Source organism: Marmota monax, unplaced genomic scaffold, assembly GCF_021218885.2.
Source record: "Marmota monax isolate L192 unplaced genomic scaffold, Marmota_monax_Labrador192_F-V1.1 WCK01_AAM20220418_F8-fsc00046, whole genome shotgun sequence".
NCBI lineage: Eukaryota > Metazoa > Chordata > Mammalia > Rodentia > Sciuridae > Marmota > Marmota monax.
The window spans coordinates 2557157-2577057 of NW_026692486.1; the positions used below are offsets into that span (position 1 = coordinate 2557157).

The 19901-nt window shown below is 36.8% G+C and overlaps 1 protein-coding gene across 2 annotated transcripts in view; it reads left to right on the plus strand.

Annotated features, from left to right (window-relative positions):
* The window catches only part of Ak5 (adenylate kinase 5), a 265150-nt gene that overhangs the window by 15995 nt on the left and 229254 nt on the right, over positions 1-19901 (plus strand). For both annotated transcript variants that reach the window (XM_046443172.2, XM_046443171.2), the window contains exons 4-5: positions 1890-2059; positions 2166-2279. In XM_046443172.2, coding sequence (XP_046299128.1) covers positions 1890-2059; positions 2166-2279 — 284 coding nt within the window. The remainder of the gene's footprint in view (positions 1-1889; positions 2060-2165; positions 2280-19901) is intronic.

The window sequence follows — 19901 nt, forward strand, 5'->3', positions numbered from 1 at the left end:
ATTTGATATTGCCATCAAATAATTACAGATGGGGTGATTGCCATATATTTTATTTTAAAATTTATTCTAACTATAGAATCTAGTTTGTCTAGGTTGTTTACAAAACTAAATTAACTAAAAATTAGCCTAATATTTGAAAATAAAATCTGAGATATATTTTGTGATTCTTTTTTTTTTTTTTTAATTTTTTATTGTTGGCTGTTCAAAACATTACATAGTTCTTGATATATCATATTTCACAATTTGATTCAAGTGGGTTATGAGCTCCCATTTTTACCCCATATACAGATTGCAGTATCACATGAGTTACACATCCATTGATTTACATATTGCCATACTAGTGTCTATTGTATTCTGCTGCCTTTCCTATCCTCTACTATCCCCCCTCCCCTCCCCCCCTCCCCTCCCCTCCCCTCCCCTCCCCTCTTCTCTCTCTGCCCCCTCTACTGACATTCGTTTGTCCCCCTTATATTATTTTTCCCCTTCCCCTCACTTCCTCTTGTATGTACTTTTGTATAACTCTGAGGGTCTCCTTCCATTTCCATGCATTTTCCCTTCTCTCTCCCTTTCCCTCCCACCTCTCATCCCTGTTTAATGTTAATCTTCTTCTCATGCTCTTCGACCCTACTCTGTTCTTAGTTACTCTCCTTATATCAAAGAAGACATTTGGCATTTGTTTTTTAGGGATTGGCTAGCTTCACTTAGCATAATCTGCTCTAATGCCATCCATTTCCCTGTAAATTCTATGATTTTGTCATTTTTTAATGCAGAGTAATACTCCATTGTGTATAAATGCCACATTTTTTTTATCCATTCATCCATTGAAGGGCATCTAGGTTGGTTCCACAGTCTAGCTATTGTGAATTGTGCTGCTATGAACATCGATGTAGCAGTGTCCCTGTAGCATGCTCTTTTTAGGTCTTTAGGGAATAGACCGAGAAGGGGAATAGCTGGGTCAAATGGTGGCTCCATTCCCAGCTTTCCAAGAAATCTCCATACTGCTTTCCAAATTGGCTGCACCAATTTGCAGTCCCTTTTGTGATTCTTTTGTTATTTGTTTTTAAAAAGTGAATAGCAACTACTTTTCAAAAATAAATAAAAGATGATTAATATTCAGTTATGTTGCAAAATGTTGATATTTCATACAATTGTATTACAAACTCAAAATTATTAGTTCTATGAATATTTTCTACCTTGAGGACCTTCTCCATTCAGTGTGCATATTCTTTTGCATAAAATTTTAATTCAAAGGAAATAAGGCAAGGATATGCATGTGCAAACAGATTTCAAGAAAAGATTTAAATATGTCATGTTTATTGGTGTACCTTTGGTTTAAAAATAATTGCTACATTTTACCAGATTACATGGTAACTCTTTGTTGGCATGAAACACATTTCCATTATTTTGATCATTGTCTTTTGAAACCCATAGGTTTTTCTTTGATTACAGAGGGGAAGACTATAAGATTTTACATAGAATAATAATCACAGTTTCTGTTAACTGCATTATTTTAAAAATTTTTAAATTGATTTTGTTTTGTGCTTGTGTGCTAGGGATTGGACCCAGGAATTTGTGCAAGCTAAGCAGGCACTGTACCACTGAGCTAAATATCCCCAGCCTAATTGTTTATATACTAAAATAGGTAGAGGGGGAAAACATCTCCTTCACCTAATATAGTTGGTTAAGACATCTGCACCCTTTCCTTGGATAAGTCTTGCACTTGCTCTGCATTCAAAAGAAAAGTAGCACTGAGAATGTCACAAATGAAACAGCTACCCACCCTGTTACTGGTGATCCAGAACCCTCATCTCAGATTAAAGTAGTAGTTGTATAAAAAGAAGTTTCTTATTATATCCTAAAGTCACAGTTTTGCCTCTTTTGAATAATAGGTGGTCCAGGAAGTGGAAAGGGTACTCAGAGTTTGAAAATTGCAGAACGATATGGATTCCAGTACATTTCAGTGGGAGAATTATTAAGAAAGAAGATCCACAGCACCAGCAGTAATAGGAAATGGAGTCTTATTGCCAAGATAATTACAAATGGAGAATTGGCCCCACAGGTACTGTTATACAATTTGCTTCTATTCTGCAAAAATTTTTGTACCAGTTATGAATATACTAAGTTTAACTGTGGTTTCTTTTCATGTTTTTTTTTCTTTATAAAAGGAAACAACTATCACAGAGATAAAACAAAAATTGATGCAAATACCTGATGAAGAGGGCATTGTTATTGATGGATTTCCAAGAGACGTTGCCCAGGCACTTTCTTTTGAGGACCAAGTAAGACTGTCTCTTTATATTTTAAACGACCTACTTTTTGCTTAAAAATTTCAGATTTTTTTTTAAAAAGATTTCTTGGAAGAATTGCTGTTTTTTAATGAATTCTGGTCTGGAACAAGCAAATCCATCAGTATGAGTTGGCAGAGGGTTATTTCCTTGGCAAATGCTTAAAAATCAAAGATTGTCTTCTCTGCCAAAAAGAGATGAACACTAATAATAGAATTCATTATTTTTATTAAATGCAAAGCTTTATAAAATTTATTTCAAAATACTTTTCCTAAGATTGCTTTTTTTATACTTAATTACTAAAAATAAGCCTTATTCAGTAATGTCCAGAGACATAAAAACATCACCTTGTACTTACATTCTTGCCAAATGAGGAAACTCTTTTTATTGGGTTGTAAAATATTGAACTTCTTACCTTTAGTAAGATAGGGTTTGTTTGGCAAAATATACTCAAAATTGAGTAGACCATGCCTGTTCAACACCTATTACATCTATTTTAAAGGGAAATAAATAAAATATTTTATATATCTGTTTAATCTTTCTAAAGCTCATATGACTGATTTTTCCTTAGATATTTTTAATTTAAAAAAGTAATATATGCTATACAAATTTTATTCATTCTAGAAACAATGAAAATCCATGAATACCCTCTTTTCATCCACTGCCCCTCCACTGCTAAAAAATAAAAGTATTGTTAAATTTGTTATATACTATTCCGGGATTTTTTCTAGAGTTATACACATATACACACAAGCACATCCACACATGAGCACTTGCTCATACATAAATGAATTTTAAATAGTCATACCTATTTCCAAATTGTCCTCCAGAAACACTTTCCCTGGTTAGATTCTCATCAATGTTGAATGAGAATACCTATTATTTCTGACCCTTTTCAGCCAGATAGTATTCATATTTAAAATTTCTACCAACCTTACAAGTGAGAAATTGCATTTCAGGCCAGGCATGGTGGCACACGTATGTAATCCCAGTGGCTTGGGAGGCTGAGACATCAGGATTGCGAGTTTAAAGCCAGCCCCTCAGCAAAAGCAAGGTGCTAAACAACTCAGTGAGACCCTGTCTCTCAATAAAATACAAAAAAATAGGGTTGGGGATGTGGTTCATTGTTGAGCGCTGCTGAGTTCAATTCCTGGTACAAAAAAAAATTGCATTTCATTTTTTAATTTACATTATTTGGGTTACTCTCAAGGTTAGTATACATTCATATACTCAGTAACCATTTGTATTTCTTCCTTATGTGAATTGCCTGCTCTCCTTCTCCCATTTTTCTACAGACTTATTTTCCTTTTCTTATTTAGTTGAAGGAGCTTTTAATATGTTGCAGATATTGTATCAGACAAGGTTAGGTGAAATAAGAAGTCTCATATAAAAGAAACCTGGAATTGGCCAGTTCAAGGCCAGAAGTAGCTTTACAAAGCATACCTGAACACTCCAGTTCACTGTTTAAGAATACCTATTGTTTGGGAACATCTTTCTCTCTTCCTCTGGTTTCCCCTTCACCTTAATGATGTTCAGTCAGTTTAAGGGTTTAGTCTATTTGCTATGGCCTTTCTGAGGAGAGGGACAAATAGCATCAGTTTTTTTTTTCGTTGCTATTGCTGCCATGTCATTTTTGTTGCAAATGGGTGTGCTGTAATAACCCATCCATGTGATTCTTGGCTAAGCATGACAGCCAGGCAGACACACATCATCACCTAAATCTGGTCTACGCCCAGTATTCAATGAGCTGCACTTGGTAGGCACCAACAGATGAACCTACTTGATTCTTTCTTTCTCTGTTGCTTTATTTGTTTGTTTGTTTTGTAGGGCTGGGATTAAACCCAGGGCATCGGCATGCTAAGCAAGTTCTCTACCACTGAGCTATACCTCCAGTCCCCCTCTACTGCTTTGTAACATGCTATGTCGTGTACCTCTCTTTTTCTCTGGATAATAACTTGGGCAGAACCCGTGGCTCTTCTGATCAATTATAAAACCCTAACAAATAATCTCATTTTAGCTATTAAAATGTTTCATCCCATCTAAATCAAAATTTCAGTTTCTCATTCAACTTAACATACCTCTGCCATCACCAGCGTGGGCTTGGTTCAGGTTCAGAAACATAGAGTATCAGAATTCTGCAGTTCTGCCTCCTGTAACTTGCAGTGAAGTTCTTTTACAGTCTGCATAGGAGTGATGGGTTAAGATCACAGTACTCATTTGGGAACACCTATCAGCAAATTCTTTCTTAGGGGGAGGGAGTGCTGGGGATTGAACCTGGGGGTGCTCTACTACTGTGCTTTACCCCCAGTCTTTTAAAATTTTATTTTGAGACATGTTCTTATGAAGTCCTGAAGTTGACCTTGAATTTACAATCCTCCTGTCTTGTCCTCTGGCATAACTAGGATTACAGGCATTTACTACCACACCTGGCTCTGTCAGCAAATTCTCTAGGATAATCTGCTACCTCTGTGTAGAGGGTGCAGTCACTTGCATTTATTGTTCTTGATCATGCTTTTGAGGTTGAAAAAATCCAAACTTAACAACTTCTTAGATTGGCATTGTAGCTGCCTAGAGTTTCTTGGCCCATGGACAGTATAGTGCTCCCTGAGGTTGGTGCTGCCTTTAGTGATCCTAGAGGATTCTGCAGGTGCAGAGGCAAAGCCAAGGTGTCTACACAAAGTGTTGGGGTCAGCCCCATAATACTCCACACTATATGTAGGGAAGCTCCTGTGGTGTCTTGTTTTTTCTGCTACCACTTCTGATAACACATGTCAGGGATTGTTGCATCAGTTCTCTAGTTCTCTGACACCATTTGGTTGTCCAAGAGCCTGATTCAACTCAGACATTAACCATACACAGTTAACATAGACCACACAGGTTAAGGCTCAGTCCCACCTGTCTACTGTTGTCTCAGACACTGCTTGTAAGTCCCAGCAATCACCTGCACCAATGATTAACTGATTACAAATCAGAGGTTCCAACAATGCCCTCCACAGGTGGGATGATTCATTGGAGTGACTCACAGAAGTCAAGATAAACTTTATTTGTATTTACTGGTTTATTACAAAGGGCACAACTCAGGAACAGCCAAGTGGAAGAAATGTAAAGGGCAAGGAGTATGGGTAGTACTGGGCATGGTGATGCATACCAGTAAATCTCAGCAACTCAGCAGTCAGGCAGTCAGAAGCAGGAGGATCTCAAGTTGGAGGCCAACCTCAACAACTCAGCAAGATCTATCTCAAAAAACAAAAAAATTAAAGTAAGGGCTAGGGATATAACTCAGTGGTAAAGAGTTCCTAAGTTCAGTACCAAAAAAATAGGAATAGGGGTAGGTGTGCAGAGTTTCTATATCCTCTTTAGGCATGCCACTGTCCCAGAAGTTCAATATAATCACCAGTTTTCAAGCTCTCTAAACCTCTTGGTTAGAGTTACAGAATCTAATCTCTACCTCCTTCCCTCCATTGGAGGTCAGGAGTAGACCTGAAAGTTCCCACTCTAATCCTCTTTGGTCCTTCTGGCCAGCTTCATTCTTAGGCTATCTAATCCTACCCTCCAGTCACTTTATTAGCATAGGCACAGTGTGGTTAGAAGGTACTTTATGAATAACAGGAGATATTCCTGTCATCCAAGCCATCCCAAGGCCTTTGGAGGCCAGTACCAGGAACAAATACTATATATTTTTACTATACCACCATTCCTCATTGGCTTTCTTTAATTTAGTTTTTTTTTTTTTTTAACTTACACACACATGCACCTAGGCAGACATTTTCCCTAGATCCTCATAGGTTCAGGATGAAAGAAGAGGTGGATTTCTGATGGCAGCCATATGTAGGTGATGGTATAGCCATTATAAGGAAAAGACTTAACACTGAAGTGTCTCAGAGAATAAAGCAGTGTTTTTCTCTTAGGTAATAGTCTCCATGTAAACAGTCCAGATTGGCTGGAAGCTTTTTCCTTGAGGTCATTTAGCAATCATGATTCCTTCCCAGTTGTTATTCTGCCATTTCCTAGGACACTGGAATTGTCATCTGTAAGGTTGAAACAGGGCTGCCATCACATATGAGTTCCAGCTGGCATATGAGGGGAAGAGAAGTGAAGGTCTGAAGCCCCAGATCTGGGGGTGACATCCATCACTTCTGCTCACATGGCATGGTCAAGAAGTTAGCCATGCTGCAATTGTGAAAATTCTAAAGAAGACTAGAAAATATGGTCCATCTGGGCAGCCAGGTGCCTGGCCACAGCTTCATTACTGTGGAAAGTTTGGGATAAGTGCTGTGCATGGTGTTATCTGTTCTTCCCACTGACTTCTCATCCCAAGAGCTGAAGTCTCCTAGCCTGGGGCCCAGCATTTCAATAAAGGAAGAGGAAATAAGACTCCCTGGCTACACTTATGGGATTTGTGTAGTAGTTCATTTCTATCTGAAAAATATATTCTCACATTTGACCTGATTATTAAAACATGGTAACAGATAGTGAGGGGGAAAGCATCAAGGTAGGCAAGAGTACAAAGTCCAAGGTCTTTTCACTACCAACTAAACATATTGCTCAGCCAAGATTTTACTAGGTGACCTAGAGCTCCCAGTGAAAATCCAGGCAATGTTTTTTTTTTGTTTTGTTTTGTTTTGTTTTAAGGTTTAGAATTTCAGATTCCATGGGGTGCAAATGGAGAAAAAAGCTGGATTCCCAAAGTGGGGATTTGTAAACCAAACAAACAGTGAAGTTGAAACCAATAAGAACTCTATGGTGCTGTCATTGAAAACATGGGCAAGACCCTAGATCAAATCTCTAATAGACAAAACCCCTAATTTCAAAAACCCCACAAACTGATAGTAATTAACAGCATAGTCAATCCTCTGGCCCCAACTGATTTTCTGGTTTCATGTATCTATCTGCACATTCTGTATGCTGCACTACCTCTTATTCAGTGATCTGCTCCTGCCGTTTCCTCATTGCCCTTCCTATCGTCTCATAACTTGGTTTTTTCACTGTGCATTATTGACATATGCAGACCTACCTGATCCATAATGATACATCAATATCATATTTTATTGGTAGATATCCCAGTTCCTTTAAAATCTTGGCTGTTACCAAGCAAGGTTACCATGACCAACAACCTTTTGTACATCTCCCTTTGCATATATCAAAGAGATTTCTAAGGAATATTTCTGCAAATGAATATTTTAAGCTAGAAAAAAAATCTGTGCTAGAAAATGTTTATATAACCCATATAAATAGATATTATGTAGTTTTGAGTCTTTGTTTTAGATTTTGTTATTAAAAGGCAGTATTTAAAATTTATGATTACTTTTTTCCTATTTCCCCACAACTCATTAATACATAATTCCAGCCCTTTTTATTTTAGACTATCTGATGGATTAGAAAAGTTTCTGTATTGCTATTTGCATTTTCATTTTACTAATTATTAGTGAACTCAAACATTAAGAAATGTATTTATCAATCATTTGTATTTCCTCTTTTGGGAATTCATTAACTTTACCCACCACCCTGATTCCTATTAGATTGTCTGATTTTTTAAAATTGGTTTGAACTTCCCAGATACTAATTCTTTGCTGTATATCTTATAATATTTTCTTTTATTTATATCTTCTTCAGTTATGTTTAAGACATATTTTGTCCTACACAAATTCAAAATTCTGCTATGGAAAATATATCAGTATTTTCACCTTGACTTTTTATTTAGTTCTTAAGAAAGTGTTCCCTATAGTCTCATAAAAATATTTCATATTTTTCTAGTTATTGTTCTTCTTTGATGATTCAGGTATTTATTTGCATCAATTTTTGTATATAGCATGAAGTAGAGATAGAATTTTATGGTATATTTTAAATGGAAATTTTAAAAAGTATCGGTGGTACAGAGATCATTTGCTGACTTCTACACCTTGTCCCCTATTAGAAGGACTTATTCCTATACAGACATGGGTCTGCTTATGGTTTCCCTATTTCATTTCTCTTGTCTGTTTATGTATTTCCAGTATAGTACTTTCAACTGATGAAATATAAATCATATCCTGATATCAAGCCTCTCCTGCTATGGTTTGAGTAGCTGAAATTTCTGTGAACTTTTAAGAGGTGGGGCCCTATAGGAGGTCTGTAGGTCACTGGGGTGGGATAGCGGGACCCCAACTAGTCCTCTCTCTTCCTGGCTTGTGATGTGAGCACTTGTTCCAATATATGCTCCTGTTGTGATGTGACAACCTCACTAGAGACCCAAACCAATGCAGCCACTGATCTTGAGTTTGAGCCTCTAAAACCATAAGCCAAAATAAGCCTCTCTTCACAAATTATCCGTGTCAGGTATTTTTTATGGTGACACAGACCTGACTGATATACCACTCCTTCTTCTAAGTTGGCTACATTTTTCTACATTTATTTTTTTTTCATAAATTTATTCTCAATTTTGTAGACCTGGAAAAATCTGTTGAAATTCAGTTTAAATTTCAATATTTTATAGACAGGAGACAGATTAATTTTCAGAGAACATCTTCTCATCACTCCATTTAGATCTAGTTTTACATTCTTCATTAATTGAAGTTTTATGGTTTTCCACATAAAAGTCTGTATAATATTTTTGTTAGTTATGTTGCTAGTAGTTTATAGTTTTTCTACTACTATGCACAAATGATTTTTTTCCTAATCGGTTCTTCTTAGTGCTCAACTGATCTTTATGGAATTCTTGATTGTGTTTGTGGGTGTGTCTGTTTGTCTGTCTTCCCAACAAGCTTCTGTTCTGTTCTCTCTAGGGCAGAGCTGACTCATTTTTGTTGTAAGTGTCCCTCCTTTCTTCTTCCCTTCACTACCACCCTGAGGACCCTCACACCTACCCTGCCAACTTAGGATGTTCCTTTACTATGTTTAGTCTTAGTAGATGTATGTTGATTTGAGGTGGTAAATAAATATTAGTGCCATGGACATCCAGGCAAAGGGATGATTTGAGCAGCTTTGTAAAAAGTAATCTTCAGTTTCTCGGATCCTCATGTAAGTCAGAGGAGATCATTATAATGCCAGTGGAATAGTGGTTTTCGACTCTCATTTACTCTGTGCTCTTGGCTAACTTTCTGACCCTTTGAAGCCTCGGTGTTTTCCTTTGAAGAATGAGGATAGTGATGCCTCACAGGATTGTGGGGAAGACTGAGTAAGGTACAATACCTACAGTTCTTGGCACAGTGTGTGCCTCATAGTAAACACCCAAGAAAATTAAGTGGCTATTACTGTTACTTCATTTTAAGGATAAAAACTTGGGATGGGGATATAGTTCAGTTAGTAGAGTGCTTGACTTGCATGCATAAGGCCCTGGGTTCAATCCCCAGCACCACAAAGCCTTTGAAGGCAAAGGTCTAGACTCCTTCTAGGGGCTGTTTTTTAAATTGATTGATAAATCCCTCACAGGCAACTTGAGGTATTAAGGCTACGTAGGACAGCTCAGCTTTTATTCTGTGTTTGAGGTTCCACCTAAGCCTTTGTTTGAAGAAAGTTTTCCACTGCTAAAAATGTCTGGAAATCACTCCAGAGACCTGTCAGCTGGAGCCCAGGGGACATTCATGCTGCTGGGCAGGAGGCATTTTGAAGTCCACTAATTAGCACATCCTGTCTCCCCAATCCTTCGTCCCTTTCCTGCTCCTGAAGCAAAAAAAGAATTAATAATTGATTATTTGAAGCCAGAGGTGATGATAATCCAGAGTTACAAAATGAGCCCATGGTAAGAGAAGTAAATCTGAGGAAGTAGGTGCTAAGCACCAGGCACTGGTGCTGTGGTTTAAATATGTGACCTTATTTAATGCCAGACCTCTGAGGGGGCTGCTGACCTCTGAATGGACAGTCCTGGTCCTCCTGGTTGCAGGGAGTCACTGCTCCTTTCACTGTAGTCTCCCTTGAACTCTGCTTCCTAAGAACTTGTCCCCAAAGCAATCTGATTCAATTGTCCACGTGGACAACCACAGATGCTCTCCAGCATATATCTTGGGTTTACATATTTAAACAAAAACAAAACTCCGTCCATTCTGTGTAAGTTTTCCTCCCTAGGAGTTGATCATGCATCACTGCCTCCTTCCCTGTCCCAATTAGGCCTTTGCATCTACGCCCATGTGATTTTTCACATGCACTGTGGTTTGCTGTCCCTGTCTGCCTTGTTAGCAGACCTTTCTTGAAGATCCTGATTTTTTTTTCTTCAAAGTATATATAATTTTTTTCTATTTCTATGACTCAATATGATGAAGATCCAGACTTTTATTTTCCACTGTATCTATAGTTATTATACTGATAGATGTAAAACTGAGTTTTCAACTATGCCTAAATTTTTTATTCTACTTTTTGGTACAGGCCAAGTATCTTATTGTTAGAATATTATTTATATTCGAACACATATTTTATCATTAATTTTTATCTAGTTATCACCTCCTACTCCCCAACACTAGCTGCTATTATTCCACTTTATAGGTCAGGAAACTGAGGCTCAAACAAGTTAAGTGACTTGTCTACAGCCACCTGCAAGGCAAGAGCAGAACTAGGATTCCACCCTTGGGGCCATTATGGACTCTAGAACACAAGCTCTTTCTGAACTTGAGATCACCCACAGGCAACCTTCAGACTGAATGTGGGCTTCAGACCATTCTTAAATAATGTGCGCCAAATTTTAAAATTGGAAGATTACAAAATGAGATTTCTGCTTTTCTTGAAAATTTTGAGGACTTGGCAGCTCTGAGCCCACATTCTTACATCTGAGTAGGATGCATTGTTAGGCAGAGCAGGTGCTCCTGAGTTCACTTCCATTGCCCAACAGCAGCCCAGCCCTCCTCTCCATCACTAGCCTGGGCCTTATGAAGGTCTTTTAGGCCTTTTCATCCCTTAAAGCCCCACCTGTCCTCCGCTCATCTCAGCCATGACCCTGTGTTGCCAGAACGGAGTCCAAAAGGCTGCTCGGCATTCCCTGCCTACCTGTCCTGCCTGTGTGTTGGGATGCTGTTACTTCACTGTCAGTACAGCCTGGGCCTGAACATGAAGAGGACTACACAGTTCCCCTGTGTCAGGCTGTGCCCTGCAGTGCTTCTCCAGTTCTCCAGGATTCTCCTAAAGACTCAGCCTGTTGGAAAGCAGTCTTTGCCTATGTCTGTCACACATCTATGAAGGACAGGTCTAGTTATTTACTTGTTTGATGTGGGGAAGGAGAGAAAAATAACAAATTAATTGAACAGATATCGAGAATTTGCCCTGTGCCAGACATTGTTCTGAACCATGTATGTTCGTCTATTAATATATATTAATCCTCAAAACAATTCCATGATATAAACAAAAAGTTCTTATTTTACTTATGAGGAAATGGAGACTGTGTTTACAGAGACCAGGGAATCTGCTCAAAGTCATACAGTTATCATGAAGTACAGAGGGGATCTGAACCCAGGCATTTTAAGTGGATACTTCATGAAACTTTAGTCTTAACCACCACCCACATTCTTAGAAAAGATTAATCTGCCAGAATATTCCCTAGTTTTATTATTGCAATGTTATTTTTATAACTTAAAATTGGGTTATGGATGTGGCTCAGTGTGGAGTGCTTACCTAGCACATGTGAGGCCCTGTGTTTAATCCCTAGCTCTGGGGGAAAAAATTGGGGGAGTATAACCTAAAATCCACTCATACTAAATGAAATAAAAAATGATAGCAAAAAAGGTTTGGATGATGGAGTAAGAGGTACATATGACACAAATATAGTACATTTAAAGATATTAGTTAATTCTAGCAAGACAATAAAATGAATGGGAAAGAGAAGAGAACTGGGAGGTCCATAATGGTCCAGATCACAAAATGATGAGGGTATCTCAGGAAAAGATGAGAGCTTTTTCATTGAGAAATGTAATTTAATAATAGGTGTTCATTGAGTGGCTTATAGGCTATGATACTTTTTTTGAAATAGGTGAATAAGTACATGTGCCCTTATGGTGAAAATATGTGCATAATAGGGTATACATGGGTACAAAGTTTAGTGTGTAGTCTCTCTTATGTTTTTATTTTAAACTTTAATTTTGAATAAAGAACACATTTTCATATCTGAACATTTTAAGGACATAAAATTTCATACTCTGGAAACTCTTTCCTACTCCATTAGTTAACTTCTAGAATACAATGTATCATTCCAGTGATAGTTTATACAAAGAAATGTGCATTTAGATTTTCTCCCGCCTTTTTTTTTTTTACTTAATTTATTTGGATAGTGATCTCCATACTTTTTTGATCATACATATCATCAGTAAAAATGGTTTCAGCATTAGCCCCTAATGTACATTATAATGTAAATTATAAAACATAGTATTTAAGAGGGTGAGATTAAGGTAAAATAATAATTTCAGCAATTCATATTTTACTACAGAAACTATTTGTTTCATTCTCTAACATATGTTAAGCCTAATGTTATTTAAAATGAAACACCATTTTGAAGGAACAGTTAAAGCTTTACAAGTCTCAAAGATTTGATTTAAAACTAAACTGACTTTGTAGTGATAGGAGATTTTAATTGTTGTTTTGCCACATAAAGTACCTCACAAAGAAGTGTAGCCCTACCTAGATGACTAGAGACTGACATACTGGTGACCACAGTCAGTATATGTTCAAAAGACTGGTGAAGCTTAATTAAAACAACAACAACAAAAACCTTCAAAAGTAAATTGAAACAGAGACGTAATATTTCATCATGCATCCCATTTCATCATCTCGAACCATCTTCCTGAGTGCTCACCTTTATGGAATCACAGGCAACGGGGTTAAACATGTCTATCCATAATACTCAGGATGGTTTGGGAATAACTAAAACAATATCCTCTTTAACACAAATTCAAACTCTTGTTTAAAGCAGCCGTTACTATGAATCTTTGGTTTTCTGAGGTATGTTTTCACAGTGTTGAGGTATAATGTTCACAGTCAAAGTACTGATTCTTAGCAATAATGGGCACAAAGCAGGTTTATCTGGATTGTAGTGGAGTGGCAATAGAGAGAGAGGTAGTGGGGAGAGGACTGTAAAGCCTCCCTGAGACATCTTACATGCCACTCTTTTGCATATGCATTCCTTTGGGCTTTTTTCTTTCTTATTTATTTGTCTGTTCATTTACTTTTCTGGTGCTGGGTTTGAACCCAGGGCCACCTGCATGCAAAGCATGGTGCTATATCACTGAGCTATATACCCACTGCCTGCACTCAGGTTTCTTGAGTAAGGAAGAAAGGTCTCCAGGACTTGTGATTGGGTAGGTTGTGGCCCATGAGCAAACATAGCCCTTGTGGACTCCATTCATCACACATTGTGAGATAAAAGAGGGTAAGATGTGATGGAGCAGGCATGTATGACTATCTGCTGGTTGTTTTTTGTTTTTTGTTTTTGTTTTTTTTTTTTTTGGTTGTTGTTGTTTTGTTTTGTTTTCCTCTAGCATCTATAATGTAGTCTGAGCTTTACCATTTAAAAAGTATTTAAAAATAGATAAGTTCTGAGTTTGACTGAGATTGTATAAATGAAAAAAGCTCAACTAAATAAATATTTTTTCTTTAATAAAAAAATCTTAGATTGATAAAAGAAATGAATTCTCAGAGGGCTGTCATCAACCTAGTTGCATAGTGAATTGATTTGACAGACTCATAATTTGATATGCTGTCTCTAAGGGGGACAAATTTTATTTGCTCCTAAGGGGGAATGATTTAATTTTAATTATGCAATATTTTTCCGAAGCATTAGCATGTTCATGCAACATATTTTTAAAAAATGTTGAAGCTTTCCCTGGAACTAATGACTTAGAAACTTGTTTATAATTATTTAATAATTAGGTTTTGAAATTGAGAATATATTAGAAGATAATTATTCATTTATTTTTCTTGCAATGTGTTATGATACAATAAAAGATCATTAAAATTAAAAGACTGATGAGATAATTATAATTGTCCCATGTAAACTTTGTACAAAGATAAAATCAGAGTTGTTTTTTACTTTGTCATATATATTACATACATATATCAAATCACTGCATAAACTTAGTGGCTTAAAACAATAGCTATTTATAACTTCACTTGTGTTTATGGAACAGAAAATCAAGAACTGCTCAGCTGGTTGATTTTGACTCAGGGTCTCCTGTGAGGTTGCATTTACATGGGGCTGGGGTCACCCAGAAGTTTTTACTCATCTGTGGATTGCGTGATTTCTGGAGACTCAAACAACTGGGAGTTGGAACAGCTTCAGTTCCTCAGGCATCTCTTATCATTGCATATATGACTATCTGCTGGTTTGTTGTTGTTGTTGTTGTGGTTGAAGCCCAGGGTAGCTGGGCTTCACAGCAGCTCAGGTCTCTAAAGAGAGCCCTGTCACCTTTTCTAACCTAGCTTCAAACTGCTATTTCTACCACTAAGTAAAAATGTATTCAAGGGAAGGGGAATTAGGATCTACCCCACCCCGTGCAAATAGGAAGAATGTCAAACAAACAAATAAATAAACCTTATTGACATGTTTTAAATCACTACACCATGAAGCTCAACAAGTAATTACCTGCTCTTTCTTCTCCTTGCTTTCTGCCCATTCTTTCCGTCTCTTCCTTTCATTTCCTTTCTTGCTAATCTTTTCATGCCAGGTTCTCACTCCTGTCTACTCAGACTTTTAGAGTCTTCTCTTATCTAACTTCCTTGTTCTTATTCTCTTCATATTCATTCTATCTTATACCACATACAGATTAATATTTCTAAAACACTACTCATTGATTCACTCTTCTGATTAAAAGCCATCTAATTGTCCACAAACGTGTTTCCCCCTTTGTGGTTTGAATCAGAATCTGGTACATGTCTTATTTTAAAATGTGGACTCTTCATGTCCCATCACAGAATTACTTGAATTAGAACTTCTGGCGCAAGTTGGGGGCGGGGAGGTCCCATGAATCTACAAATTTACAAGTTAACAGCCTTTAGTAAAGTTGATTCTTAAACACATGAAAATGCAAATTTTAATTTAGTATTTACCAGCAGGCAGCAGTGATTCTCACCCATTGTTGTCGTGGTTATGGTGCAGGTGGTCTGTTGGTAATAACAGTGAAGTAAAGATATGAGAGCACACTCACAGTTACCCTACATTTCCACTGGATAGTTTTCATACTTCTTGCCTTCTGTGGGAGAAAAATTCCTTAAAATATGAGGCATTTCACAGAAGATGTGTTCCATATATTCGTGTGAATTAGGCTCATGGAACTGTGTCTCCACAGAACCCCTGCCCCATGCAGTGGGGTCTGAGATGTATGTGACCATCTATCACCATGCTTGCTCCTCGATGTTTCTGTCTTCAGTAGTCTTCTCCCCCCCCACCCCCCCACCCCCACCCCCGGCAGGGGCACTTTTCTATCAAGCTACATTCGCAATTCTTTCTATTTTTTATTTTGAGATAGGGTCTCACTAATTTGCCCATACTGGTCTCAAATTTGCAATTCCCCTGCCTCAGCGTCCCAAATAACTGGGATTACAGCTGTGTGTGTGCCACGATGATAAACTGTTCCATAGTCTTTTTCTTTTTTCTTTTCTCTTTTTTAAACTGCTTCTCTACTCTCACCCTGTCTTGAACACCTTCCCTTAGGGAGGTCAATTTTTGGAGACTTCTCTCTACCTTTGCTTATTCAGGAAATTATGTTCCAACACTCAGGTTCCAACAGAAACACAGTGGCACACTCCGATAGGTTACACAGAACAGTGTTTAATCAAGGTGCTCAGAGGTCATGAGGAAGCAACAGGTGTTCACAGGATACCTTTAAAAAGATGCGCACAGGACATGAGGACACTGTAAATGGTAGTTCAGAACTATAGGCTAGTAGCAGGGAAATCTGTTTCCATTTCCAAGACCTGTAGGTTCAAGAAGGGGAAATTGTTTTACTTGAGTCTCCTCAAAAGAACAAATGCAGGAAAAGAATTGTGTACAGGATCCTTGACCTTTAGTAGAGAGAGGGAGCCAGCCTCTGGTGATACCACAAGATGAGAACCAAAGGCATAAGTATCCAGGCTTTTCTCTCCTCTCTTTCTTGGATGTCCTGCTCATGTTCACCATTGGCCCAAGATAGCAGGAAACCAGAGGTCAGAAGAACCCGCTGGTGCATTCCAGAAGAGTCACCCACCCAGGGCACAGAGGTGAAAAGAAAATGGAGAGCCAAGCTAGAGGGAAAACCCGCAACTCAGTTACAGACTCAGTAAAGGTGGACACTCTCATCAGCTTTTGTGTTTCTCAAAGCTCTACCATGTGCTACCTGATAGTAGTTACCCAGTAAATATATTTTCATTCTTTTGTGCCAGGGGACCTTCATTTCATTTCCCCAGAGTACTTGATAAGGATGAGTGACACAAGGCTTTCCCAGCACTCACATTTTGTATTTTCTGCTCAGTGATTCACTCAAACAGAAACTATTTTATTTCTTTAATTTCCAGGCCCAATTCACTTATGTCTTTAACAGAAAAGGACAGTTCCTTGAGAAAATGCAGATATAGCTATAATTTGAGTATCCTAAGTAATTACTAAACAAAAAAAAATTTTTTTTCAAATTCAACTAGCTGTCCTGTATTTTGGAAGTCCAAGATACTATTCTCAGATCTACCAATTTAGCCTTACTGCATATAAGCACATTGCATTCTGTGAACAGTGAATAAGTGTACAAACGTGCTCTCGTCTTATGAGAAAATGTCATCAACAATTCGCAATTTCTAAAATTAGTAACAATTGTTTATACCACAGAAGGATTCCTACCTTTACAGAAAAATGCAAGTGGGATTTTTGTTATTTGAATAGACATGAACATACTTCATTTTTACAAGAGATTCTTTTAAAATATAAAGATATGGGCTGAAAGTAAAGGGACAGAAAAATATTCACCATGCAAACACGTAAGAAAGCTAAAGTAACTTTACTCCTATTAAAGAAAACTTCAAGACAAAGAGTATTACCAGGGACAGGAATATTTCATAATGAAAAAAGGGTCAATTCATCAGACCCCTTTGAATACAAAGACACACAAATTGTAAATATGCATATACCTAATAAAATTTTCAAAATTATATGTACAATTATTTTTAAAAGTTTTCAAAGTGGATTAATAAAAAAATTGATCAAAATAGACAAATTCATACTTACATTGGAAATTTTAAGTCTTTTCTCACATTTTTTTTAGTTGTCAGTGGACCTTTATTTATTTATATGCAATGCTGAGAATCGAACCCAGTGCCTCACATATTCTAGACAAGCACTCTACCAGTGAGCCACAACCCCATCCCCTTCTCACATATTTAATATAATAATTAGACAAAATATCAGTAAAGAAATAGAAGATCTGAAGGACAGACACATCTGGAACACTATATCCAACCACACAACAGGGTCCTCAAGTACATATGTACAATCTCTAAGGTGAGCAAGGCCATTAAACAAGTCTCAATACATTTCAAAAGCTTGAAGTCATGTGGAGTGTGTTCTTTGACCACGATGGCAGAAAAAAGCATTTGACTACATTCAACATCAGTTCATGAAAAGGCCCAGCAAACTGGGAATAGAAGGGAAATGTTTCAATCTGATTTTTTAAAAAAAATCTGCAACAAAACCTATAGTTAGGGGCTGGGGTTATGAATCAGTGGTACAGTGCTTGCCTAGCATGTGTGAGGCACTGGGTTCGATCCTCAGCGCCACATAAAAATAAATAAATAAAGGTATAAAGTCCATCTACAAGTAAAAAATATTTTTTTTTAAAAAACCCTTGATTGATTTTGGTGCTAGGGCTTGAACCCAGGGCCGTGCACACTAAGCCACACCACTGAGCTACCCCCCAGCCCTAACATTATATTAAATGGTGAAACACTATGTGTTTCTCTCCTAAAATTGGGAACTGGAAATATGTACTCTCTTTCTACTTCTAGCTATGGTTGTGCTAGAAGTTCTAAATAGAACAAAGGCAAGAAACATAAATAAAGATAATAAACATAGGAAAGGAAGAAGTAAATCTGTGCTTGTGAATTACATTATTGCTAACAAAGAAAATCCTAAGGGATCTAAAAAATGACTATCAAAACTACTTAACAAGATCACAGAATGCAGGGCCAATGTATAAATCAACTGTATCTCAACAGATTAGCAACAAATTTCTAAATATTACAAAAGCAAGGTAAGTTACCTTTAGGTTATTGTTCAATTTAACTTTCCATGATAGTTTTTTAAATTATTGAGTTATTCACTTGAAAAATAAAACATCTTTTCTAATACCATTGTTCCAATACATAGTCATGGGTACTTGCTAAATATGTAGGTGGGATAGAGGGTAATATGCTTATGTTTGCATCAGAAAAGTGGGTAGTGACTAATTTTCTAATATGGTGAGTAGCCCTTAATTATTATATTTAATCTGTGTGAAGTCCTTGGTTCTAATTTTTTTTCTTTTTCTGTGAGTCATGACATAAAGAAAATTTTCCCATTCATGCTTTAAATAATGCTCTCTATAAGTACATAGAGTCATAGAAGAACAGCTCAGTTACAAATTTTAGAGGCTACTTTAACCTGCGTCTGGTAACTGGTGGTGCCTGCCTCTCCGGGTGCCTGAGTCATTATGAAAACAATACTAGGCAAGCTTAAGCATTCTCTCCATCAACTGATACCAAAAATGTACAGCTTTTGCCATATGGAGATTCTTGGGATTTAAAAAAAGACTTTTTAAAGAAACTAAAGACTGATTCCAGTGTTTTTTCCTCCCAATTATTCTATGTCTGAGCAGTATAAAAAGATGGGAATAGTCTCAAAGGACCAGGGTTTACCAGTCAGAAGAACTTCTCTGGAGTTAAATCCAAAAGCACTTTGAACAGTGTATGACATATAAAAGTGAATTTTTGCTTTCCCAAATGGCCTATTTTGAAGGAGAAAGGACACTTTTATAAGTTCTCCTGTGTTTATTTCTAGTCATCTTCATAAAACATTTCCCAAGCATGTTTTTAAATAGTATATTGTCTGATTCTTCCCTGCTGAGTACATGTATTTGTGTCTAAGAAAATAATTTTGAGTTATATGTGGGGAAAATATCTCCTTAAAAGGACCAATATTTAAGTGTTAGAGCAAATTATCAGAGCCAACCATTCATTTTTCTTGTCTGGAAATTTTTAGAAATTCTTTAGTATTATTTTTGTATACCTTGATTATAAAGAATATTAATATTATTTAGTATATTTACTGAGTGAATGATTGCATAAATGAGTAAGAGAATAACAGAATGGATGGTGATCTAAAATCTCTAGTGGGCCTTCTCATATCTGAAGGTCTTTGCTTTCTATTAAAATTTAACAATGAGGGCTGGGATTGTGGCTTAGTAGTATGGTGCTTTCCTAGCATGTGTGAGACATTGGGTTCGATCCTCAGCACCACATAAAAAAAATAAATAAACAAAATAAAGGTATTATTTACAATTAAAAACATTTTTTAAAAATTTAACAATAAATGTTTTGTAAATTCATCAATAAAGGTTTAACTTGAATTTTCAAATATTCTAATAAATGGTATTATTCAGTTAACTTGTGTTATCTATGTGTATATGTATGTATATAAATACATGTGCGTATAGATACATAAATATACAC